Source organism: Mauremys reevesii, unplaced genomic scaffold (genome assembly GCF_016161935.1).
Source record: "Mauremys reevesii isolate NIE-2019 unplaced genomic scaffold, ASM1616193v1 Contig2, whole genome shotgun sequence".
Taxonomy (NCBI): Eukaryota; Metazoa; Chordata; order Testudines; family Geoemydidae; genus Mauremys; species Mauremys reevesii.
Window position 1 is genome coordinate 2,638,544 of NW_024100826.1, and position 26,273 is coordinate 2,664,816.

The following is a 26,273-nucleotide window of genomic DNA, read 5'->3' on the forward strand; positions in this document are numbered from 1 at the left end:
TGAGCTGCGAGGTGAGTGGATAATTCCATCCCTAAGGAAGTGGGGGAGGGGTTGGGAGCCCATCTCCAGGAAGGAGGGTGGGGGATGCTGGGCCTGTCCCAAGAAAGTGAATGATAGATGGGTTGTGGAGGTGGGGAGGGTTGGGCTGAAGGGACAGCAATCCCATCCCCAGTATGGGGAAGGGGGATGGGTTGGGGGGGAATCCGATCCCATCCCCAGTAGGAGGGAACAGTGGGGGATGGATGGTGATTCTGTCCCTGGTATGTGGGAGGGATGGTGTGGCTGGGTGGCTGGAATCCCATCCCTGGCAGGGTGTGCATTGGGGGCAGGTAGAGCTGGGCATGGGGATTCCAGGGAATGGGGCAGGGGATGGGCTGGGGAGTGATTCCATTCTAGGGAAGAGGGAGGGCTGTGGGGGAGTGATCCTGCAGAAAGCCATTCACAGGGTCACTAAGATCAGTCACTGGGGCTCCCATGTCCCCTTCCGCCACTCACTGCCCCTCCCAGCTCTGCCATGGCCCCTCTGGGCACCCCAGATCCCCATCAGTGCTGCAGAGGCATTGCAGCAGGTGCCAGTCTATTTCAGGGAGCTCCTGGATTGGCCCAATCCAGCTTATGGCTCCAGGCGGGTGTCTGAGGAGTTAAGCTCCGGATCCCGGGGCTTACTGACAAAGGCAATTAGTCTCTGCTCTTTGTATGCACTAACACAACATGCTACCTCCAAGGCTATTAGCACCAGCAGAAGGCTGCAAAGTCGAGGGTAATTCCAATTGATACATCGAGGACAGTGGCCCTCAGCCTGGCACCTATGCTTGCCCCATCAGAGACACCCCCAATGGCACATCTGGGCCTGACACGGATGGGGCAGGGGGAACTCTGGCATTCCCCACATGGTGGATTGCAAAGCTGATGTGAGAGAGGCACTCTGCAGTTCAAGCAGTGGGAGCCAGGATTCCTGGGTCTATCCCCAGATCTGGGAGGAGAGTGGTGTCTAGTGGCTAGCATGGGGCTAAGAGTCATAGTTATAGGCCAGAAAGGACCAGGGTGATCATCTAAGCTGACCTCTTGTATAACACAACCCTTAATGAATTCCCATTTAAACTATCCAATCTGAATTTTAAAAATTGCCAATGATGGAGAATGCTCCACGACCCATGGTAAATTTTTCTAGCAGATCTGTTCTAGGAATTATTGTGGGGCAGTTCTCTGGTCTATGTTATACAGGAGGTCAGACTAGATGATCACCATGGTCCCTTTTGGCCTCAGAATCTATGAACCTATACATTATGCTGTTAACAAATTTTGCCTTATTTTCACTCTCCATTTGTCTAGATTTAACTTCCAACCACTGGATCTTGTTATACCTCTGTCTGCTAAATTAAAGAGATCACTACCAAATTTCTTTTCCCCATATAGGTAGTTATAGACCCTTAACCTTCTCTTTGTTAAACAATACTGATTTTGCTCCTTGAGACTATCACTATAAGGCATGTTTTCCAATCCTGTAGTCATTCTCATGGCTCTTCTCTGATCTCTCTCCAATTTATCAACATCCTTTTTGAATCATGGACCCCAGAAATGAACACAAGATTCCAGCAGCAGTCATATGGCTTGGCTCAGCCCAGCCAACAGCATCACCATTTTCTAGTGCAGGTGACTGCTGAGGCCTTTCGCTCATTTTGCTAATGTTGACCTGCTGAAATAGCATGTCATGTGCGTCAATGGTAGGAAAAGCGGTGAGTACAGATCAGCATGAGGCAGCACATGGTGAATCTCAGGCTGAACTCCCAGTAACCAACCAGCCAACAACCCCCTGTAATCAATCAACTCACCCCCACAGTAATCAACCAACTCACCTGTGATGAGCAAACAACCGTCTCTCAGCCACTAATAACCAACCAATCTATCCTCCAGTAACCAACCAACTCACTCAAGGTCCATTAATAAACTAACCAACTCAACCCCTGTTAACCAATCAACCAATTCACCCTCCTGTGAACAAATTACCATCTCAAATGCTACTAATCAACCAACCCACCCACACACCAGTAACCAACCAACCAACTCAGCCCACTCTGAATAACCTGCCAACTGAAATGTAATTAACTGAGTGTTTGAGCACTCAAGGCTAGCAATGCCATCAGCTGAATTTCTTCATTTTGAAGACACTTAACCCAAAGACTCCTACTCCTGTGAAATGACCAGAAGTAAATTAATAAAAAAAATACGAATTTCTGAAGTGGAATTCAGGGAGAGGGGGGCAAATGTCCTGACTATTCCATTTGGATTCATTACCTGGTCCCAAGCCAGCCTCAATCCAGTCTAAAACTGCCAGTCCCCATCATCTCTCAAGATACACACACCACTTCCCCATGAGCAGCTAGAATCAGCTGGAGCCCAATTAGCTCAACCTGCTTTCCTACTTCCCCAGGTGCTCACAGGAGAAAACCCCACAAAATTCAGTTACTGCCAAACTCTTAAGACTTTTTAACACAAAAGACCCTCCTAAGGTTCAGCGCAAGCACTAACTAGCCCAAAATTGCTTTACAAACCCCTATAGATTATTTCAAATGCCACAAAAATGCAATGGTTTCTGGGGTGGGTCACAGCAGCTGTTTAGTCAGGGATCCTTTGCCCCATGCTGAGATTCAGCTGTCTCTGGGATGGGGCATGAGGGCTGTTTATACAGACATCCCTCACCTGGCACTGAGATGCAGCCACCTCTGGGGTGGAATGCTAGATCTGTTTGTATGAACTCTTAGTCCTGCTCAGCAGCACCCTCAGGCCATTCCCATACATGGGCCAAGTTCCTGACAAGGTAAGAGGCCACTGTACACTCTCATCAGCTCCTTCAGGCAATCTCAGTGCTGACTGTGACACAGAAGTCCATTGATGATTCACTACTCTATGTCAGCAAGTCCAGTCAGGCCTGGCATACTCACTACACCTAACAGTGCTTTCATAGTATTTATTTGTAAAGAACATCTTGTAAGGTATTGAATAAAAACCCATGACATACTGGTCATTCATGTCATGGTGAAATGTCTGTATTAACACTATATGACCAAACACAGGGAGAAACAGGTTTTGCCCTAGACAGGAGGGAAGGCAGTTATCAACCTGTCTCCAATGTAAATTAAGCATTGTGGAACCAACACAAGGAAGCCGTATTTGCATATTAAGCCAACAGGAAAACAGGTTGAATGGAGGCAAGGCCAGGATTTGAAGACACAGGAGACTAAAACTTGTCTCTGGGGTCAGAACAATGAATTGAGGGGAAATATAAGGGGAGGCAAAAAGACATGTTGCTATCCATCACTGAGGGAACAAAAAAGACAGCTCTTTTTGTATCCATGAAAGTTGTATCCTAGCCCTTGGGGTTGGTGATCCTATTGGGATCCTGGAAGTGGGTGGGCAGAAGCCCGTCCACTGCTAAACAACCGTCCCGCAGCCTATTAGAAGTGAGTTATACTCTTGTTTAATCTTTAACCATATCTGTTTCTACCACCCTTACTCAATATGACTTGAATCTCTATCTTTATTAATAAACGTCTCTTTGTTTTTTCATAAGTAGAGCTCAGTGCCGTAATATTAAGCGAAGTGTGAATTCTTAGTTGAATCAAGTAAGCTGGTGTGTATGCTGTCTCTTTGGAGGCAGCGGACTTAGTATTTATTGAGTGCCCAGTGACAGAAGCTGAATACTACAGAGAAATGCTCTTCAAGGGGGCTCAGGAACTGGGATGCACCAAGTGTTACCTGCTGTGATAAATGAAAAGCTGGGGGGGAGCTCCCTTTTATGGACAGCCAGCCAGCCAGTTAGCTATAAATCCCTCTTGGTAGTTGTTCTCTGCTTACTTTACCTGTAAAGTGTTAAAAAGTCTCCCTTCATAAGTAAACGGAAGGGAGTGGGCACCTGAACAAAAGGGCCAATGGGAAGGCTAGAACTTTTTAAAATTTGGAGAAAAAAAACTTCCCCTTTGTCTGTCTGTGTTGTTCTCCTGGAGAGTAGAGACTGGGTTGGAATTATGCTGTAAAAAGCTTTGGGCCAGGTATGTAAAATCACTGCATCATATCTAGAAACTACTCATTTGAAATCCTAGATATGTAAGTAGATCAGGAAATGTCTAGGAAGATGCAATTAGGTTTAGCTCTTTTATTTCTTTAAAAGAACTGGGCCATGTCTGCTCCAAGAACACCACTTACACACCACAGGAACGGTGGTGTTTCACACTCATGTGGCACTATGTATTCACCTACATGGCATAGGGAAGCACAGAACCTGCCCTGGGGGCTGCAGATCTAAAGATAGGAGGCCCTGCCTGAGTCTTCAACTACCTAAAGCAACAACTGGGAGAAGTGCAAACTGGCTTGTTTCCTCAATGGAACATTAGTTCTTAACCCTAATGATAACAAACTGCTTTGTCACGAGGGTGTAATATGTACTGATGCTAGAGCCCAGTCAATGCTGCAGGCTGGTGCCCAATTCAGCAGAACCCCCATTTTTTCAAATTGATCTTACGTGTCTGTGAACTCCCACCATTTGCTATGGGTCACAGGCCCACTCTGCAAATGGCTCACCCCATAGCTCCCACCATGGCCTTTCAGTCTCTGATGGTCCTGTTTTCAATAAAGAACCCTGGCTGCACCTGGCTTTCCTAGAGTCACTGTGCTCTAAGAGCCAGTTCAGCTAAAGGGCACTAAGGGGGTAGCTGGAGCACCTCATTCCTCACACCACAGGCACATACTTCTGGTTACCGCAGGTTACTAGAAACCCAGCAACTGTAGACCAGGCCCCTTGGCCTAACATGAGAAGTTGTGCTAATGCTATATAACAGGGGTCGGCAACCTTTCGGAAATGGTGTGCCGAGTCTTCATTTATTCACTCTAATTTAAGGTTTTGCATGCCAGTAATATATTTTAACATTTTAGAAGGTCTTTTTCTATAAGTCTATAATATATAACTAAACTATTGTTGTATGTAAAGTAAATAAGGTTTTTAAAATGTTTAAGAAGCTTCATTTAAAATTAAATTAAAAGGCAGAGCCCCCTGGACCGGTGGCCAGGACCCGGGCAGTGTGAGTGCCACTGAAAATCAGCTTGCATGTGGCTTTTGGCACATGTGCCATAGGTTGCCTACCTCTGGCATATAACATGGACTGTTTTGTTAGAACAGAAGCCTGGGAATCACAACTCTGGGGTTCTATCCCCAGCATTGAGAGGGGAGTGGGTTCTATGAGTTAAACAGGGTGGGGAGCTGGTGAATTCCTTTTCTGTTTGGGGGAGAGGTGGGATGGGGCTGCTCTCAGCCAGGCCTGGCAGCTCAGCTGGGTGAACAGGTGTTACTTATTTAACACAGTGCAGGAATGCTAAGTGGTTGATCAGCGAGGCTGTTGTCACCCTAATCCCTTAAGGCTCATCAATTCCTGCTTGGCTGCAAGCAGCTTGTGGCTCTGATCCTGAGAAAGGCTATTTAACACAGCTGCTGTTTTGGCTCTGACTCCTAACAGTACTGGCCAGCAAAGCCACACCACACACACAGCTCTGCCACTCCCCTTATTGCCACAGTTGCCCCCACCCCGCAGCCAGGGAAGTGTCCCTCACAACAAATCCCTCTGGAACTGAGAGAACAAAAAGTGGGGATGTAACCAGGACAGCGCGACATGCTTAAACTGCAGGGCACAGCCCTAGGGGCAGACTGTAAGGCCAGAGGGACTACTGTGATCATCCAGTCTGACCTCCTGCATAGCACAGGCCATGGGACTTCCCTGAATTAATTCCTATTTGAACTACAGCAGATAATTTAAAAAACAGCCAATCTGGACTTAAAAATTGCCAGTGATGGAAATCCACCATGAGCCTAGTTAATTACCTTCACTGTTACAAATTTGTACCTTATTTCTAGTCTGAATTTGTCTAGTTTCAGTTTCATCCGTTGGAGCGGGTTATACCTTTTTCTGCTAGACTGAAGAGACCTAGATAAATTTCTGTTCTCCATGTAGGTACTGTGAGCAAGTCACCCCTAACCTTCTTTCTGTTATGCTCCTTGAGTCCATCACTGTAAGGCATGTTTTCTAATCATTCTCATGGCTCTTCTCCAGTGGTGAGCTAGAGCAGGTTCCCACAGGTTCTCAAGAACCGGTTGCTAAAATTAGACCTTCATGGAGAACCGGTTGTTAAAGGGCCAGGGGATGGGCAAAGAACTCTGGTCCGCAGGCCGGACTATCCTGTTGCTCCCAGGATTCCCAGCTGGGGAGGCTGAGGCTCCCCCGGCCCTTCCCCCGCTTCCCCCCAGCTGCAGCGTGGCCAGCCGCTCAGCTGAGCTCTGGAGTCATCCTGCTGCCACTTTTTGAATGGCCCAGCAAGGTGGGGGGGGGGGCTGCTGCAAGCTCCAGGGCTGGTCAGAGGGGAGGGGAAGGGGCAAGTGGGGCAATTGGCCCAGGCCCTGCAGGGGCCCCCGGCCCAACGAGGATCTCGCCCCTGGCCCCTCCCCCGCTCCCCCCCTTAAATCAGAACTTTTTATAGGGAACCGGTTGTTAAGATTTTGGCAGTTCATCACTGCTCTTCTCTGAACCCTCTCCAGTTTACCAACATCCTTCTGGAATTGTGGGCACCAGAACTGGACACAGGATTCCAGCAACAAACATAAGGACAACCACGGGTCAGACCAATGGTTAATCCTACCCAGTAGTATCCTGCCTTCCAACAGTGGCTGGTGCCAGGTGCTTCAGAGAGAGTGAACAGAACAGGGCAATTTATCGAGTGATCCATCCCTTGTCAACCAGTCTCAGATCCCTGCAGTCAGAGGCTTAGGGATACCCAGAGCATGGGGTTGTGTCCCTGATTATCTTGGCTAATAGCCATTGATGGACCTAGCCTCCATGAACTTTCTAATTTGTTTAACCCAGTTATACTTTTGGCTAGTGGTTGCATCAGTGCCAAACACGAGCAAACATAACATCCATTTTCTTGTTTTGGACTGGGGGTGCAGTGATGGGAAAGGGAGATGTGACTGATTTAGTTGGGGATTGGTCCTGCTTTGAGCAGGGGGGTTGGACTAGATGACCTCCTGAGGTCCCTTCCAACCCTGATATTTTATGATTCTATGAATGGTGGGTTTGTGATTTGTGGTGGGGGCTGGTATTGCAAGGATGAAGGGGACCAGGGACAGGAGTGTGGTGAGGGGGTTGTGTGGTGGGGGGCAGAGTGTAGTGGGGTTATGGGTGCAGGGGTAGATAAGTGTGGCAGAGTGGGGGCTGGGGACAGGGGTATATAAGTGTGGTGGGGTGGTGGCATGGAGTAGATGAGTGTGTCTGTGGAGTAGAGTGGGTGGCAGGGGTAGATAAACATAGTGTGTGTGGGGAGGAGGTGGAGTTGGAGGCTGGGAGTCCATAAGCTGCGAGGTGGAGGATGGGGGATAGATGATCATGGCAAGGGGGGTAGATGAGTGTGGTGGGGGACAGGGGTAAATGAGTGGGATAGATAAGTGTGGTGGGGGTCATGGTGGCTGGGGTAAATAAGCAGGTAGTAGATGAGCATGGTGGGGAAGGGATGGGATGGGATGGGTGCAGAGGATAGATGAGCATGGTGGGGTGGAGGGCAGGGGGGAGCATTTAGGTCACACATACTAATTAGAGAGGAGCAAAAGAAGGTGAGGGCACTGCTCTTCGGATTATCCCTCCCTTCATCGCAGGCCCCACATCCCACTGCCAGATGTGGGTTTCCACCCCCCACCAGCCTCACTCTGCACCCAATGGCCACCCGAAGTGCCTGAAATCTGGCCCTCCCCCCAGGCCAGGGGTGGATTGATCCCGGAGAAACTGAGCTCCCGCCCTGTTCATTCAGCTGCCTCCCCCGCCAGCCCCGCATTCGCACTCGCCTTCCCGTCCTCAGCCAGCCAACGAGACGCCCGGTCTGCGCGAAACTCCCGGGCAGAGCGATTAGCCGCCGCCGCCGCAGGACACAGAGCATAGAAACCTCCGGGCTTCCGCGCATCGCGGAGCATCGCGGGGGCTCGGTGGGGGAGTGCAGAGTTCTCCAGCTTTTACCCCTGAGCTTCCACCTGGAGAAACTCGGCAGCTGCCGCAGGTAACTCCCGGATTTACTGACGCGCTCTTCCAGCTTTTAGTAGTGGGGGTGCTGAAAGCAGCCCCGAGCCCTGTCCGTGTCTTGCCCCCCCTCAGCTGGGGTTGGGCGCACAGTCGTGTCTTCCGGAGGGGAGACCCGGACAGGGGTAAGGGCCGGGGGCCCAGGCGTGGGCCACAGCCGGGACTCCGGGCGCGGAGCCGGGAGCGGAGCCCCTTGTGAAACCTGCGGGGTGCTGCAGCACCCCCAGTTCTCGCGTGTATCCCTCCAGCGGAAGGGAGCCATCGAGTGTGTGTATTCAGGGGCGCAGGTTCATCTCACCCCTTCACTGCTGCCGTCCTCGCCCCCTCCCCAGCTCCATGAGCTCCGTTCCCTGCCAGGTTTTGACCTTCGCAACTCTCAGTTCAGTCTATTTCACATCCGAAGAAGTGAGCTTTAGCTCACGAAAGCTCATGCTAAAATAAATTTGTTAGTCTTTAAGGTGCCACAAATACTCCTGTTTTTTTTGCAGTCTATTTCGGGACATTTTCCTTCAACCCCAATCACTTTTTCAGCTAAAAGATTCTTAAGGGGGAATTTTTGTTCTGAAAGAACCCGACAATTGAACAAATCAACAACTAATGAATTTCCTTCATACTGAGTTATTTGTAAATCTCTGCAGTGGAGCTCAGCCCACCTCTCCGGGTAGCGTAACTCCAGTGCTCAGTAATACTCGAATAACGTCGTCATTATTCCAGCGCTTTGGGGATGGAAGGGATTTTGTCATTCCATGGCTATTACCCCTTCCATGGGTTTGTGATACATTGCGGGAAAGCTGACATGCATGTATTATTTTATTAATGAAATACATCCATGATGTTATTTTTTAATGTAAAGGCATTTATTATTTTTTGATTTGGATGAAAGTTTACAATTCCTAGTGCACTTTGAATCCTCTGAGAAAGTTCAGCTCTCTTTACTAGCAACTGGTGAGCCAGATTTCTAAAATTTATTAGCAAAATGCAAATATTTTATCAGATACGGGAGGGACAGGAATAATCTTAGATTGACAGGGGCCTAGAAAGACAAAGGAAATAGATAGGGGAAAAGACAGAAAGCAGTCAGAGACACAAGACAGTGTCATCCACAATTGGATAAACAAATAGCTTAGATTGGGGATATCCTTTTAAAGTTGCTAACTATTTTATCTTGTGTGAATTTTCCCAGCAAAGATCTTCCTACATCCTTTAAAAAGATGTTATATCTGATCTGAATGTAGAGGGGCTATTGGTTTGATAAAGTCTCCAGCTGATACCAGGGACCCAAACACACCAATCTTTTGCTTTCTTGCTCTCTATCACCATTCTTTTTTCTAATTTTCAGAAACGAGTTTGACAACTGATAGGCCCCCGCATTATTAGTAATAAATCCCATGTTTTTTCTGCAATATAATTAGAATTTTTTTAAGTTAAATATTTGCCAAAGCAATCCATAGCCCTGGATCCATAATAAATAAAGCAATAATAAAGTAACAAATTGCAGCCCAGATTGTTACTTTGTTCTGATCTAAAAGTGCCCCTGATAGACAGATAGATGCTCTCATGTTAGCCACAGTCTGGTCACCCTGCTTGCATCCCATCATGTGTTTGGTCTCTTGCCTTTACTCGTCTTGGGGTGGGAATCTCACAATTCTCCCACACTTAACCTGAGATCTGGGTACAACCCCTGTCTGTGTCAAACCCTTCTTACTGTGCAGGTCCACCTGGCTGTCACCAGTACATCCTCTTAAATCCAGCTACCATATTCAGCATCAGAAACAAAACTTTGGGGAAAATTTAGGAACTCACATATCCAGTCTCTTCTAATCTCAACCAGTGTGCCAGGCTTCCCTTCCGAGCTACAGTTGTTGTTACCCAAGTTAGCTAGATTGAAGCTGGCATGTTAAGCCTACCTGTGCCATAATCACACCTTTCTGGACGTGTAGCCATAACCTCAGTGCGCCTTGCACATTGGTCTCCCATTTCTCAGGGAAGTTGGGTCTTTGGTCTCAATCATCACATTGTTCAGTGCAATCATTGTGCCAAGACTTGCCTTTTCTTTAGGCCTTGTCTGTATGGGGAAATAGGGAGCAGAGCAATGATTCTGGAATTCAGTGACATTTATTCTGGAACAGTATCCACCCAGAGAACTGGCTCGTTCTGCCTGTCCCATTTCCCAGTAGAGACAATCAGACTGGCAGTGGATCAGCTGGACCATCTAGAACAGTAGTTCTCAACCAGGTTACATGCAGTGATGAGCTCCCAAAATCATAAGAACCGGTTACCTACCGGTAACTTCAGTGGTGGCAACGGGGTCTTCACATACTCTGGGTTTTTGGCAGTGGGTCCTTCACCTGGAGCGAGTGAAGGACCCGCTGCTGAAGACCCAGTAGGGAACCATGCAGTGAGTACAAGCCTCACGTGCCTGTCTCCCCCCAACCCATCTGACCCCAAACCACGTCCTGCCCCTGACTGCCCCCCCTCAGAACCCACAACTCATCAACCCCCCAGTCTGTCAGGACTCAGTGGGGGCTGGATAGGGGTCGGGGCAGTCAGGGGATGGGGGGTTGTCCCGGGGTGGTGGCTGGGGAGGTCTTGGAGGGGCAGTCAGGGGACAAGGAACAGGGTGGGTTGGGGATTCTGAGGGGGGCAGTCAGGGGGCAGGAAAGTGGGTGGGGGTCAGATAGGGGGCAGGGCCAGGCTGTTTGGGGAGGCACAGCCTTCCCTTCCCTAAAGCTCATTCAGCAGTTTGAGGCTTGCAGACAGCTATTTAACACAAAGAGCCAAGCTGTTATCTTTTCCCTTAGGGTTACCATCCCTTTCACTTCTCAAATGCCAAATTATAGTCTACATTTCATTTCAGTGCCATAGGGAGATTCACGTCAGGGGAGGGTAGCTTCATTAAAATTAGCCACTTTAGATTAACAGTGATAGAGCCAAGAGAGCCATGGGGGGGATCACATGAGAAGAGCAATATCCTACACCACCTACCTCCTTCCCAATGCTACCAGGGAAGACCCCCCTCCCCTGCATTCCCTGAGGCTCCAGATGGGTTAATTCAGTGGTTCTCAAACTTTTGAATTGGTGACCCCTTTCACATAGCAAACCTCTGAGTGCGACCCCCCCTGCTTATAAATTAAAACCACTTTTTTATATATTTAACACTATTATAAATGCTGGAGGCAAATCAGGGTTTGAGGTGGAGGCTGATAGCTTGCAACCCCCAGTAATAGCCTCGTGACCCCATGAGGGATCCCGACACCCAATTTGAGAACCCCTGAGTTAATTTAATTTTAGCACCCTGTGTCCATTTACATGCATGTGCTATTTTGAGCATTTCAGTTTTCACAACATAGGCTCATCCCAAATTCTGGAACAAGCTCAAATGCTCAGTTCATGGAGTATGTACATAAGTTATACTAAAGATAAACCCACAGTAACTGTCTCCAGTTTGTGAGGGACCCCATGGAGCCAGTCTCTAGGAAACAGATTAAATTCATGGCGGTTAAGTCCATTAATGGCTATTAGCCAGGATGGGTAAGGAATGATGTCCCTAGCCTCTGTTTGTCAGAGAGTGGAGATGGATGGCAGGAGAGAGATCACTTGATCATTACCTGTTAGGTTCACTCCCTCTGGGGCATTTGGCATTGGCCACTGTCGATAGACAGGATACTGGGCTGGATGTACCTTAGGTCTGACCCAGTATGGCCATTCTTATGTTCTAACCTAAATGAACTCAAAGTTATGGAGACAGATATGAGTCAAGGAAGCCAGCAGAGTATCAGAAACCTGGAAAAATCTCTGACTGGATGGGCTCAGGTATTTGGTCACAAGCTGAGGTGGTTCAAAAGTTTTGGATTTTTTTAAGCAGAATTTTTTTATTGTTTCTTTAAACAAACAGAGCAAGCAGCAAATATTTGGCTACACACTTCTGAAACCACAAACCATGTTCAGGTTTTGGTAGACTAATTTCAGCTTTTCAATTAAAAAAAACACAACAAATTTTGAAGGAAAGTGGACATTGTCCGTGATTTTTTTCTGCTTTTTAAAAACCCCTAGTTTTCAATAAAAAAAAAAGTTTTGATGGAAAATATTTGTCCAACCCTTTTAATGAGCTTTAGTGCCTTTTAGCACTAATTGATGCTGAGAACCAGTGATACCTTGTAAAGGTGACTTGAAAAGAAGTTTTCTCAAAACTGGGTTTGTGCCAAGATGCGGAAGGCTTTTAAATGTTTATTTTTCCCAGGGCCGCCAGGGGGTGGGGGTAGGGGAGAAGTGGGGCAATTTGCCCTGGGCCCTGCAGGGGCCCCCACAAGAATATAGTATTCTATAGTATTGCAACTTTTTTTTATGGAAGGAGCCCCCAAAATTGTTTTGCCCCAGGCCCCCTGAATCCTCTGGGCAGCCTTGGGCAGGGGTCTGGTTCCAGCCTCCTTGGGGAGTTAGGGTGGGCATAGATCACATCAACAACTTTCGGGGGCGGCAAGAGTTTGAGTCTCCAGCCTTAAGGGGAGGTGGGGGTCATGTCCCCAGCCTTCTCTCCACAACCAGAAAGGCTAGAGAGTGCCTTTTCCCTCCATGAGGCTGTGATTCTCCCACAGTCCGAGAAGCTGAGACTTTAAGGGAATCAGCAAAGCTGGTGAGTCTGGAGGTCAAACCCCAGGGCTGCCATCTCATCTGACTGAGCCCAGGGAGGGGGAGGCGGGGTGGGACTGATGCAAAACTCTGCCTGGTTATTGAGTAGTGGCACTAACGTCATTTCTATTATTTCTCTCCCCTCCTCAGTTTGTCTAGTTCCCTCTGGCTGCCTCCTATAGGCCTCTCCCAACCCCCTGCCCTGTCCCACACTCCCCCCAATCCTCTGTCCTGTCCCTCTCTGTTCCTCACACCCCAATCCCAGACCCATAGCCCTTTGTCCCATACTTGGATTGCTTGTCCCATTCCTCTCATTCCAGCCCTATACAAACCTGCCTCATCCCCCCTCTATCCCATACTCCCATCCCGATCTCCTGCCCTGTTCCCCCATTCTTGCTCTATACACCCCTGCCTCCTGCCCTTTACCTCCCCATCCCATATTCAACCCTACACCATTCTCCACCCTGGTCCCATCCCCCCACTGGCCCAATGCCACTACCACCACCTCGTCTGTCATTCTTCCCCTCAGGGCAGGTGGCCCGAGTCTGTGAGGCCCTGCAGGAGAATGGGGAGTTTGAGCGTCTGGCACGGTTCCTTTGGGCTTTGCCACCTACCCTTGCCAACAGATGCCACCAGGCCCCTCCATGGGTGCCGGCCTGCCCTGAGCTGGAGCTGCTGGGCCCCCACACCTCAGCCCTGCTGGCACCCTATTGCAGCCAGGCCTCACCTTGTGGGGCCCCAGGGACCTTGGGGGGCCTGGACCAGTACCCATGCAGGAGACTATCCTTCTCAGCCTTCCCCAACAGCAACATCAGCAGCTTCAAGGTGAGCAGGGCATCGGGTGGTAGGATAGGAGAGGAAGAGGGTCATGAGCAGCAGATTGACAGCCCCTTGGTGAGAGAATAGACTGTAGGGGACAATCCCCCATCCCCAGGGAATAGACTGTGGGCGATGATTAAATAGACTGTTGGGGACAACTCTACCCTCCTCACCCCCAAGAGGAATGCTCTGTAGGGCAATCCCACCTCCTCCTCAGGTGGGACAGACTGGAAGAGATGATCCTGTCTCCCACAACCACCACCCAGTGAAAGATTGCAGTGGATGATGCTGTCCACCGGGATGGTGAATGCTTTATATGGGACTGTGTATGGCTGGGAAGGCTTATCAGGGTGGGGTATAAGGGTCTCCCTGCTGACCCCATCCCCATGTTGATATCTGTCCCACTGCCTTTCTTTCTGTCCCCAGGAGAAGACACGGAACCTGCTGCGGGAATGGTACCTGCAGGACCCCTACCCCAACCTCTCCCGCAAGCGCCACCTGGCCCATGCCACTGGCCTTACCCCCACCCAGGTGGGGAACTGGTTCAAGAACCGCCGACAGCGGGATCGTGCTGCCTCAGCCAAGAACAGGTGAGGGGCCTGAACCTCCTCAGGATCCAAGATGGTGCCTGCCCCATTCTGCAGCACACAGGCCAAGTGGGACTGGATGGGATAGGAGACATAAATGGAATATGCAAGAGTGGGGCGGGGGCAGTAAGGGGTCCTGTCCTGAAGAGAGTGGGTTGGGGTGCTCAGTAGAAGGCACCATGCTGCTGGAAGTGAGTGGGCCACTAGAGTGTGCTGTGCTGCAAGGATTATGGTGGAGGCTCAGTATGGGTTGCTGTTCTTCAGAGATTGGGATGGGGCATCAGTAGGGGGCGCCATGGTTCAGGAAGAGGGGCAGGGGCTGAATAGGGGGCATCATGCTGCATGGAGTCAGGTGGCAGGGGTGCAGTAGAACAGGGATTATCAACATTTTTCTTTCTGAGGCCCCTCTCAACATGGTATAAAAACTCCAGGGCCCAATGGGGGGGAGGGTGGAATTGGGGCTCTGGGCCAAGGGTGGGCCCCCAGGCATAGGCATAGTTTGACTTCTGTTGTGGTGGGGGCAGGGGCTGGCGGGGCTTAAGCCAGCTCCCGCACAGTGGGGTCCGGGAAGGCAGCGCCACCTCCACCCTCTGACTCACCACAGCAGGCCACCCAGCCTGTCTGGTTGTGGGTGATGTGGGTTCAGCTCAAAAAGTTTGAAAACTGCTCAGGGTACAGGGATGGGACAGCTCAGGGCTGTGTGTGTGGGTCGGCTCTTACTGGCTGTATGAGCTGAGGAGCCGCTGCAACCTCAGGCACCAGCAGCAGACAGGAGAATGCTGTGGCTGCCTGCTCCATGAAACCAGCCAGAGCAGCAGCTGCCCCTTGCTTATTGGAGAAAATGTTTTCAACCCATTTCCCATGAGGGCTGATCTAGGAGCATCTCATGTCTGGCACATGGGATCAGGACACTTGGGTTCTATTCCTTCCTCTGCCAGAGACCTTGTGCAACTCCCTACATCTCTCAGTGCCTGTTTGTTATCTGTGCAGGGTCCGGAACAATGGGGGCCTGATCTCAGTCAGGGTGTACAATCTAGGTTGAGGGTCTGTGCAGCATCCAGCACAATGAGTCCTTGATCTTGGATAGGGTCTGGACAATATCTGGCACAAAAAGAGGCCCTGATCTTGGACAGGGTCTCTTTGCATGGCCATAGCATGGTACTAATAACTTGCAGGGAGGGTTTGTGCTGGGACAGGGATTACTATAATTGAATGGGGCTTTTAATTCTCTAGTTGCATTATTAATTGCCCCCCAACCCAGACTCCAGAAAGATTCATCATCCCAGCCTCCCAGGGCTGAGAGTCAAGACATCGTAGGCCTGAGTGACACCCCATCTCTGCAGGAGCACAGCAGCGCCCTCAGCAGGCAGACGTATCCCACCTCAACCATCAGTGACAGCAAGAGCAGCCTATGAACAGCAGAGACCTGCACCTGGCCATGGGTGGGCAGTAGTCATTGATTTCCCCACCCCTACCTTACTCCTTGGATGACATGGAAGGATGTGACCTGCAGGGGGATCCAGCCAGAAGCCACAGGACAAGGATTACTTGTGTAAGCAGAGGCTGAATGAGCTCTCCTCTGACATCTAGCAATGAGCCAAGATGAAAAGATTTCAGGAACAGACTGTATTTGCATAAACATACCTACTCTTTCTAGGTGCACAGCATGATGGAGCTGCTTTGCCAAAGCAATCAGTTTTTGCTGGTGTTGGATCACAAATCACTTTTTTGAATATGTTGTTATCCTTATTACCGGTATATGAGTAAATGGCAGCAGAACTGTACTTAGCCTGCCCTGATTGAGAGGCTCACCCTAAACTGAATCTCACTCGCTATACAGGGATGCCAAAGCCTAGGGCAGAAAAGAGAGGGTAAGAGTGAGTGTTCATGTCTCGGGGTGTGGGTTCGCACTAGTGAGTCCTAGGCATTATTTGCTACTCTTCTTTGTAGTGTTTAAAAATAGAGCTGATTAGACTTTTTTGTGTGTGTTCAGTAATCATTAGAGCTGAAATCACTGATAACTAGGTGTTGAGCGTTAGAGCTGGGGTATGGCAGTGGGGCACTGAAAGAAACTGCAAAGCCTGCACTAGAAGCGAGGTTCCTCCCACCTCTTAAAATCACTGAGAGCTGTCTTAAGTGGTAGAACCTCAGAATGTGATATTACAGCAGAGAAATGGCAGTTGAAGTGGGTAGTCCTGGTGCAGTGAACACTAGCAACTATGAGCCACTTGCAATGGTGCACACAAACAGAGGCAGTGCTCAACACTTTTGGGGTGAACTCATGTGAACACACCTCTGAACTATGGGTCTTTGCTGATCAAGGACAGTAACTGTGAATAGAGTGCACTGGGGAAAGTGGTGTGTTTTTACACTGCAAGATGAGAAACTGGAGCAAAGAGCACTACCCAGTGTACTCTGAGCTGAGTGTTTGTTCATGGTCATATGCTTTTGAATTGTGGCATTTTCCCAAATTAATGCTGGGTTCCTTTTCCCGTTTTACTAAAAATTTTCTTTGTTGTATACAGACTCAATGCTTGCGAGTCTGCCTCTTAGAGATGCCTAGGGGTGATGTCTAATTTTCCCAGATTACTGGGTGGGAGTGTGACGGGTTGGATCACAGAAATTCTCTTGGGAGCTGCCACCCAATGTGCTAAGACTACTTTTACCCCTGCCTTCCCTGCCAGCTTGGGGCCCCAGCACCCTGTCTTGCTGAGCCAGACACTTCCATCTGCTTCAACACAGACCCAGGGTCTGAATTACTTGCCCCAAAGCTGCAGGTTTACCTGAAAGCAGCTATCAGAAGCATTCCTGTTTTTAACACTCAGATGCCCAACTTCCAATAGGGTCTAAACCCAAATAAATCCATTTTACCCTGTATAAAGCTTATACAGGGTAAACTCATAAATTGTTCGCCCTCTATAACACTGATAGAGAGAGATGCACAGTTGTTTGCTCCCCCAGGTATTAATACATACTCTGAGTTAATTAATAAGTAAAAAGTGATTTTATTAAATACAGAAAGTAGGATTTAAGTGGTTCCAAGCAGTAACAGACAGAACAAAATAAGTTACCAAGCAAAATAAAATAAAATGCGCAAATCTATGTCTAATCAAACTGAATACAGGTAAGATCCTCACCAGTTCCAGAATGCTTCCTTTTACAGACTATTCTACTTTTAGGGTCCAGCAATCACTCACACCCCTTGCAGTCACTGCCCTTTGTTCCAGTTTTTTCAAGTATCCTGGGGGGTGGAGAGGCTCTCGCTTTAGCCAGCTGAAGACAAAATGGAGGGGTCTTCCAGGGGTTTAAATAGACTTTCTCTTGTGGGTGGAGACCCCCTCCTCCTTCCTATGCAAAGTCCACCTCCAAGATGGAGTTTAGGAGTCACCTGGGCAAGTCACATATCCATGCATGACGCTCAGTTTTACAGGTAGCATCCATTGTTTACATGCTACCTTGAACATCCTCAAGTAGACTTTTTATGTGGATTGGAGCATTCCAAGATCCATTGTCCTTTAAGTGTTTCTTGATTAGGTACTTAATTTCAACATTTCTCCAGCAACTGACCAAATGCTCTACTAAGGTTATTTAGAAATTAAGCCAGTACACAGCCAACATTCATAACATTCACAACTTCAAATACAAAAATGATACATGCATACAAATAGGATTAATACATTCAGTAGATTAACCTTTGTGATATGGCACAGGTAGCATAAAACACATTCTAAGCATATTTCCATAAAGCCTTATGGAAGGTACTGTCATGGGGGGTTCAAGCTATTTGTTTTGTATTATTAAGAGGCACCCCTAGATATTGAACCTAGGCCTTGTTGCTGCTGACTCCACCTGACAGAAGGGTTAATTCTGAGTGAGAAAGATATGATTTTTACCCCCATCTGAGGGGTGGTTGAGGGTAAGGCAGCAGTGCTGAGCTACCGAGCAGGCCTCTCTCCATTGCCCTCTCCCAGCATGCACTGGGTTCCAGAGAAACCTACCCCACAGGGAGTCTGCACTGTCCTGTCCCAGCATGCATTGGGGCTCAGCAGGGGGTGCAGATGTAGAGGCACTGGGGCTCACCAGGACCTGATTCAGGAATCTAACCTGCTATCCCCACAATCTGAACAGCTGGTGCTACAGGGAACTAAGTTAATGGGGAAGGAAAATATTTGTTATGAGAGACCTGGACTTGACATGACCACAGCCATCTTGTGTATGACTTTAGCATAACTTGGTATGCTCAGCCACCATAAGTTGGAAACAAAAACCATAGAGTCAGGACAATTTGGCCTTGTATTGCAGTGTATGTACACCCCGTCATGGGGTGTCAGCTCATGAACTGTCAAACAGAAGGGATATACTGCTGCCTGCTAGATTTTATAATGGTGACTCTGACAACTAAGTGAGTTAGTAGGGTCTAGTAGTTGAAATCCCTTGGATTGCCCTCACTCTTAGGGCAGCATGGGATCCAGACTTCCAAAAAAGATAGGAAACAAAGGGTAGGAATAAATGGTTAGTTTTCAGAATGGAGGGAGGTAAATAGCCAGGTTCCCCTATGGACCTGCACTGCACCAATGCTGTTCGACATATTCAGAAATGCTCTAGAAAAGGGGATAAACAGTGAGATAGTGAAATTTGCGGACAATACAACATTTACTCAAGATAGTTATGTTCAAAGCTGACTGGGAAGAGTTACAGAGGGATCTCACTAAACTCGGCAACAAAATGGCAGATGAAATGCAATGTAAACAAATGCAAAATGATACACATTAGTTGGGATTGTGTTTTCCATACATAAAAATTGATGGGTCTAAATTAGCTGTTATCACTTGGGAAAGAACTTGGAGTCATTGTGCATAGTTCTCTGGAAACATCCACTCAATGTGCTGCAGCAGTCAAACTAGCTAACAGAATGTTAGGCACCATTAGGAAAGGGATAGACAATAAGACAGAAAATATCATAATGCCACTATATAAATCCATGTTACACCCACATCTTGAATCCTGAATGCAGATCTGGTCAACTGTAACAGATCGCTGACTCACCAGCCCGGTGAATCTGGGAATTAGCTCAATTCCAGCGCTCAGAGTTCCCCCTGCTGGCCAGCATCTCTCCTACCTCAGGCCCCATGTCCTTCCCTCCCTTACCTTGGGGTTCTGCCTCACAGCAGTCCCCATGCTCTAGGTCTCCCCAGGCAAAGGGGTTGGACCTGCTGCCTTTCTTGGCCCAGCTGTCTCCCTGCAGCCCCAGTACCTCCTTTGGTCTTCAGCAAGGCCTCAGCCTGGGGACTCGCCAGGCCAGAGCTCCCCAGCTCTGCCTGCCCTTCCCCAGCACCGCTCTGCTATGCTCTGCTTCAGGTATCCTATACTCCCAAGCAGCTAGGTCCTTCCCACTCCAAGGCTGGAGTGAGACTCCCTGTCTCCTGGCTCACAGCCTCTCTTATCAGGGCCACCTGCGGCCAGCTACTCAGCCAGCCTCCCTCAGCTGCTCTTAATCCCTTTTCTTATTGGGTCCCAGTCACAGCCCTCTCTAAGGGCTGCTTTCAATCCCTGCTCTCCTGGAGTGTGGCAGCTGCCCCACTACATCAACCCACAGGAGGAGGATGCTGGATGAGGGGGTGCTCTGTGACTGTGGGGCCTATTTCCGTTCCTCCCTAGTTTCACGTATCCGGGCAGAGTTCCACTGGGCAGTGTCCACTGGCTCCCTTGACAACTTTGAGGAGCAGCGGGCGCTGTCCAGGGTTCTCTGCTCAGTGTCCCCATCCGGTACCCTCGTTTTGAACCTTCACCTCAGTCCCTGTTTTTCTCATTTGTTGTTCCCCATACTCATTTGGTCCCTGGGTCCAGTGGTCCCTCCCGCTAGGCTGGGGGAGGGGCCTTTAGAAGTGGGCAGGCTTGCACCCACCCACCTCCTGGGTTTCCAATAAGACTACATCAACCCATTACAAAAAAGATATTAGAATTGGAAAAAGTGCAGAGAAGGGCAACAAATATAATTAAGGGTATAGAATAGCTTTCATATGAGGAGAGATTAAAAAGGATGGAACTGTTAATCTTAGAAAAGAGATGACTAAGGGGTGGGGGAATGTGATGGAGGCTTATAAAATCAGGAATGACATGGAGAAAGTGAATAGATAAGTGTTATTTACCTCTTCATATCACAAGAACCAGTTTAGCATTAAGAAGTGTGAATGCTATTTTCTAACAGGAGGTGTTATCTCCTGCCCAACAAAAGAAGGCCAACAGACACCAGACAAACCATTGTGGCACATCAGAGGACTTTGTTGATTTCTTCCCCCTCCTCCCCCCACAAAGAGAAGACATGTAACTGAATTCCTCCCAAAGCTGAATTTGTGACTTTGAAGTAGAATAGGGAAGGGAATAAAAAGTTTTAACAAGGAAGAACTATATTTTCCTTGTCCCTCAGAGACCAAGCAGCATAGATTACTAAGCATAAGCAAAAGATCCCCAGTGCTCGACCTGAGTTAGCCCTAAAGGACATATAGAGTTTCTTTTGAAATATGACTGCAACCTGTGTGTGTGTGTATGTTTACCTGCTTTAATCTTGTCAATTTTAACTTTTATTTCCTTTTCCTAGTTAATAGAGCTTTAGTTTATTATAGGATTGGCTACAAGCATTGGCTTTGGTATGAGATCTAAGCTGCAATTGACCTGGGGTAAGTGACTGGTCCTTTGGGACTGTGAGTAACCTGAATATTATTGTGATTTTTGGTATAAGGGACCATCAAAGGCAAGCTTACCTGAGTGTTCAGATATATTGGAGTACCCAAGGGGATGGTCTCTGACACTACGGTTAGACTGCTATAGTATCGAGTTCACTTGATACTTGGTTAATGAAATCTAAGTATAGAACTCACAACCAATTTAGGGTTTGTGCCCTGCTGCTTAACAGTCTGTCCAGAGGTGGGTACTCTTGACCCACGTCAGGACAGCTTGACAGCCACCAATGCCCGAGGACCCTGCAATGGTAGAGAATTGATTAGGTGGGATATGCCCAGACAATCCCAGCAAGGGATCCACACCCTTGTCGGAGAAAAACTCAGTTCTCGCTTTTTCTTTGGGTGCAGCAAAATCAAATACTTTATTATTTCTCTAGTAATTACAATAGAGGGAGGGAGTCGCCCCAGTCCCGGATGGGTCTCTCAACTGGTACAGCAAGCATTTATACCTTTGTTACAAACAATAACTAGCAACAATACAGACAACAATGAGCAACAACTTCATTTTGTTTATACATAAGCCATCCTGTTATCTTATTTTTCTCACTTCCAGGAGACACCAGTCTACATATTTGGTTATCAGTTGCAAGGTCGTAATAACTTTTTACACAGTTCTTTCCCTCTCGCCTCACTCTATCCTCGCTTCTACAAGTCTCACGTCATTAGGGTTACAGCTGGCCTAACTCTTGCTAACTATTAGCTTGACTCTTGCTAACTGACTGACATGCATTAAAATCCCCTTCAAATCCTTGTTAATTCTTTCCCTACTTCCACACCCTCGACCACAGAGAAAGGGGAAAATCATCACAATCCTGTCAATCTGAGTGGGCAGAAATTCCTTCCTAACCCCAAATCTGGCAAGCAGTGTGACCCTAAAAATGTGGCTTTGTGAACAGGGGCCGCTAACAGGGATTTTTGAGAGGTAGTTCTCCAGGTGAAGGAGGAGCAAATATGGAACCTTTCGGGTAAGTGGCTGTCTGTAGTGTGTTTTTGTGTTTGGGGGTTACTTGCTGTGTGCTGAGCTTGTGTTTGTCTGTCGGTCTGTTTGTTTGTCTGCTGTGGCCGGCAGTTGGAAGCTGTGAGCTTCTAAACAAGGTTTGAAATCTAGAAGCCTCTTTTAACTGGCTGAGCCTTAGTCAGGTGGTGGGGCTATCAGGAAGGCCAGGGCTTTATAAAGCCGTGAGCAAGCGACCGGGGCTGCTAACAGGGAGTTTCGAGAAGGAGTTGGGAAGGCGGCGAGGTACACTTGCCATTCTTTAAAACCTTTAAACTACACTATAATCAAAACTTCTTGATTTAAAGACAAACCCTTTCATTAACCTAGGTAGCTGTAGGAGAGAATGCAGGCAGAAGCCCAGCAGCAAAGTGGGGGCTATCCTGTTTATTGCACTCAATGTAGCATGTATGATTCCCTGCCCTGTGGGCGGGTGGCGTATGTGTGCATTGGTGCAAGTTGCTCCTGGCCCTCAGAGACTGCGTACGGGAGGAGCTAAGGGAGGCAGAGAGGAATGTTGATGAGGCTTTCCAGGACACTGTAGATTTTGTCCCACCTCCAGTCAGACAGCTCCTGCGCTGTTGAGAAGGATGAAAGGCTCAGGGAAGGAGAGCAGTCAAGGGGAGCAGTTGGGATCCTCCTTCCAGATGATGTTGGGGTATCCTCTCACACTGAGGTACCTCTCAGGGGAGGGAACTCCAGTCATTAGGAAAAGGCAGGTGTTAGTAACGGGACATTCGATCATTAGAAACATAGATAGTTGGGTTTGTGATGACCGAGAGAACTGCATGGTGACTTGCCTGCCTGGTGCGAAGGTTGCAGAGCTCTAGAGGCATCTAGACTTATGTGTAGTGCTGGGGAGGAGCTGGTGGTCGTGGTACATGTAGATACCAATGACATAGGGAAGGGTAGGAGAGAGGTCCTGGGGGCCAAATTTAGGCTGCTAGGAAAGAGACTGAAATCCCTCTATGGTAGCATTCTCAGAAATGCTTCCAGTTCCACTCACAAGGCCAGGTAGGCAGGCAGAGCTTCAGAGTGTCAATGCATGGATAGGACGATGATGTAGAAAGGAGGGGTTTAGATTTATTAGGACGTAGCAGGGCCCCCTTGATCCTGCCTCTGCTCTGCTCTGCTCCAAAAATCACTCAGAGACCTTCTGGCTCAGCAGTCACCAGTGCAGCTTATTTACACAGTGCAAACCCACCCCCTCTCATCACATATCACTGGGGGTTCCAGCCTCAGAGGCTTCTCTTTCTTGCAGCTAGGAGGGAAGTGCTGTCCCTCTTCTTCCACTCTCTGGCTTCTCTGCCCTTTCTTCCTTCCTCTGAGCCTGTATATTGCAGCCCCAGGCGGGCAGCTGTTCCGCCTCTGCCAATCAGGCTCAGGTTCCTCTAGTTAGCTCCAATTTACCTCCCTTAATTGGAACTGGAGTGACAGAGGGCTGGCTCAGCAGTTCCTGGTCAGCACCCTGTCACACCATCCCTACAGGCAAAGGTCAATGACGCTATTAGTGCTTTGCTGTGTGCGGATCACCACTCTTTTCATACTCTCTGAAGAGTGCTTCTGTCTATGGCTGCTAGCAAGGAGTATAGACTTTGCAATAGTCCTGAGGAATAGGTTTCATGGCAAATTTGACAAGAAAGTGAACAAAGTGGTCATAATTTTCTGGGATTGGGTTGATATGCTGTATCCCATCTTCAACTTCTGTGATATATGCAACCCAGTTTGCTTTGTGGAAATTCCCAACATCAAAGCAATGTGCAGAATAGTGGGACAGTGTTGACTACAAGGCAAGGTTCCAAATGCTGTTTGTAAAGCTGTGATGAAGTGGGAATGTTTAATAATATTGTTATGATGCCTGTGTGTGTCTCATTTTCCCCTGTGTGTGGCATTATTACTTAGGTCGAGGAAAAGTGATGTTTCCTCTCAGGGGTGGTGAAGAGACATAGATATGGATGTCACCTAGCTGTCTGCGCCTCAATCTCCATATCAGTGCAGCATCTGAGAAGACAATGGCAAATTCAATTGCCTGGACACTGATAGCTAGCAATCAATGATCCAGAGACAGATAGATTTCCCCACCTCTCAACAGCCGGACTGAGCCGCATCTCCCCATCTTGGGAACAAAGGACTGGAGAGGTGTGAGGTAGGCGATAAGAGTTGGCTTCTGGAGGGATTTGGACAAAGGAGGTCGGATGGACAGAGAGACAGAGCTTGAACGATGGGGTTCACTACAGCTTGGCTGGGCTTTGCACTAACCAGAGTAGACTATGCTTTAACCTTCATTCCTATGTGCTAACCTAAGGATTGCCTGTGCTGTATTCCAGATGATTAATAAACCTGACTCTTTTGACAAGGCTGTGTGAGTGACACTGCAAACGTTTGGCAAGGTGCCTTAGTCCTTGAAATGTGTAAGTCTTCATCAGGGGTCTGTCGCAGTTGGACTTGCTGAACAGGGCTCATGGAGTGAAGCACAAATGCTGCAGACCCAGAGGTCTGGTCTAAGAAGGCGGTGAAGCTGCGTGGTTTCCCCTGGGGGAAGTGTGAGACCCTTTGGGTGTTTGGCACACTGAATGGGTTCCTCCTAGAGACTGTTCCAAAGTTGGGCCACAGCACTGATTGTGTGGATCCATGACAAAAGTTTTCAGAGGAACACCACTATTGTCGTTCATCAGAAAGGTCTGGATTTGTTCAGTGTTTCTTCTGAGTGATGGAAGTTGGTTCGGGTTGAAAAGATGATGGACTTCTGCAAGCAAAGCTCAGTCTATGAGTTGCTCACCAGCTGCATTATTTCTACTATAGCCCCATTGTCAGTGGTGGCTATTAAGGTCACTAGAGTATGCAGCAGGGTAGGAAAAAGACAGAAGTGAGAGCTTTGGCCATTCATTATTTGGAGGTTTGTTATGGTCAGTTGTCCGACTCTTATTGCAGCAATAGAGACACAATGGTCTTGGATTACTCCAGAACTGAAATGTACTGATGCACAAGATGAAGCCAGTGAACCATTTTAGAACATTGCATGGCAGATGCTGTCATCTCATGCACCTTTGGAAGATGAGTGTCAACACACAATGTGACTGTGGACACCAGTCAGAAAATTAGTGTACCAGCGGGTAGCTTCGGAAGTGGCTTGATGCAAATCTGATATGCCAGTAGCAAACAATCAAAGTGAGCACTGACAGTGATTGTGACTTTGATTGTTTGCTACTGGCATATCAGATTTGCATCATCACTTCCGAAGCTGCCCACTGGCTCACTAATCTGGAGTAGGTTATTTGAATATCACTAATCACCTTTCTTGCCATACAAAAGATGACTACATTCTCAGAGAAGGGTATATGCTTGCTGTGTGAACCACACAGTTGAGCATTCCAAGTTTTTCCTAATATCCAACCTAGACCTCCCTGACTTCAACTTGAGACCATTACTCCTTGTTCTGTCATCTGCCACCACTGAGAACAGCCGAGCTCCATCCTCTATGTAACCTCCCATTCAGGTAGCTGAAGGCTGCTATCAAATCCCCCCTCACTCTTTTTTTCTGCAAGCTAAATAAGCCCAGTTCCCTCAGCCGCTCCTCATAAGTCATGTGCTCCAGCCCCCTAATTATTTCCATTGCCCTCTGCTGGACTCTCTCCAATTTGTACACATCCCTTCTGTAGTGAGGGGACCAAAACTGGACACAGTACTCCAGATGTGGCCAAGGCCATCCCTAGCTTTTTTGGGGGGAAGGGTGGGCTCAGGCCTCCATGGGGAGGGGGGGCTGGCTTGGGGATTGGGGAGAACTGGGGTGAGGCTGGGTCAGAGCAGGGGCCATAGGGAAGAGGCGGGGCTGGGGCTGGGGCTGGAGCAGCATGCAGCTGCGCAGGACACCCTACTTAGCTACATACTTTGCGTATGGGTAAGGACGGCCCTGGATGTGGCCTCATCAGTGCCGAATAGAGGGGAATAATCACTTCCCTCAGTCTGCTAGTAACGCTCCTACTAATGTAGCCCAATATGCCTTCTTGGCAACAAGGGCACACTGTTGACTCATATCCAGCTTCTCATCCACTGTAATTCCCAGGACCTTTTCTGTTGTTTTTCTTTCTGTTTTTTGTACCCTAGATGTGATATGAATTGTCTGTCACCACAAGGAGAAAGATAGACTGTAACCTAGAACTTTTGATGTATCTATACTTGATTGTCTTTAACACAGTAGACTGTCGGAGAAAAACTCAGTTCTCGCTTTTTCTTTGGGTGCAGCAAAATCAAATACTTTATTATTTCTCCAGTAATTACAATGGAGGGAGAGAGTGTCCTAGGACACAGGGTCGCCCCAGTCCCAGACAGGTCTCTCAACAGGTAAACAAACAGCAAGCATTTATACCTTTGTTATAGACAATAACAAGCAATAATACAG

General features: G+C 48.2%; 1 protein-coding gene across 2 annotated transcripts; it reads left to right on the top strand.

Moving 5' to 3' along the window:
• The first annotated feature begins 2,750 nt into the window (after nt 1–2,750).
• LOC120393449 (homeobox protein SIX6-like) lies at nt 2,751–16,559 on the top strand. 2 transcript variants are annotated; one of them, XM_039518009.1, is made up of 4 exons: nt 2,751–2,818; nt 12,885–13,559; nt 13,980–14,143; nt 15,402–16,559. In XM_039518009.1, exons 2-4 carry the CDS (start codon nt 13,224–13,226, stop codon nt 15,553–15,555), a joined length of 654 nt encoding a protein of 217 aa, XP_039373943.1. In that variant the 5' UTR covers nt 2,751–2,818; nt 12,885–13,223; the 3' UTR covers nt 15,556–16,559. The 2 variants fall into 2 exon arrangements, with proteins under 2 accessions (XP_039373943.1, XP_039373942.1); XM_039518008.1 differs by lacking the exon at nt 2,751–2,818 and adding an exon at nt 7,694–8,085.
• The last annotated feature ends 9,714 nt before the right edge of the window (nt 16,560–26,273 follow it).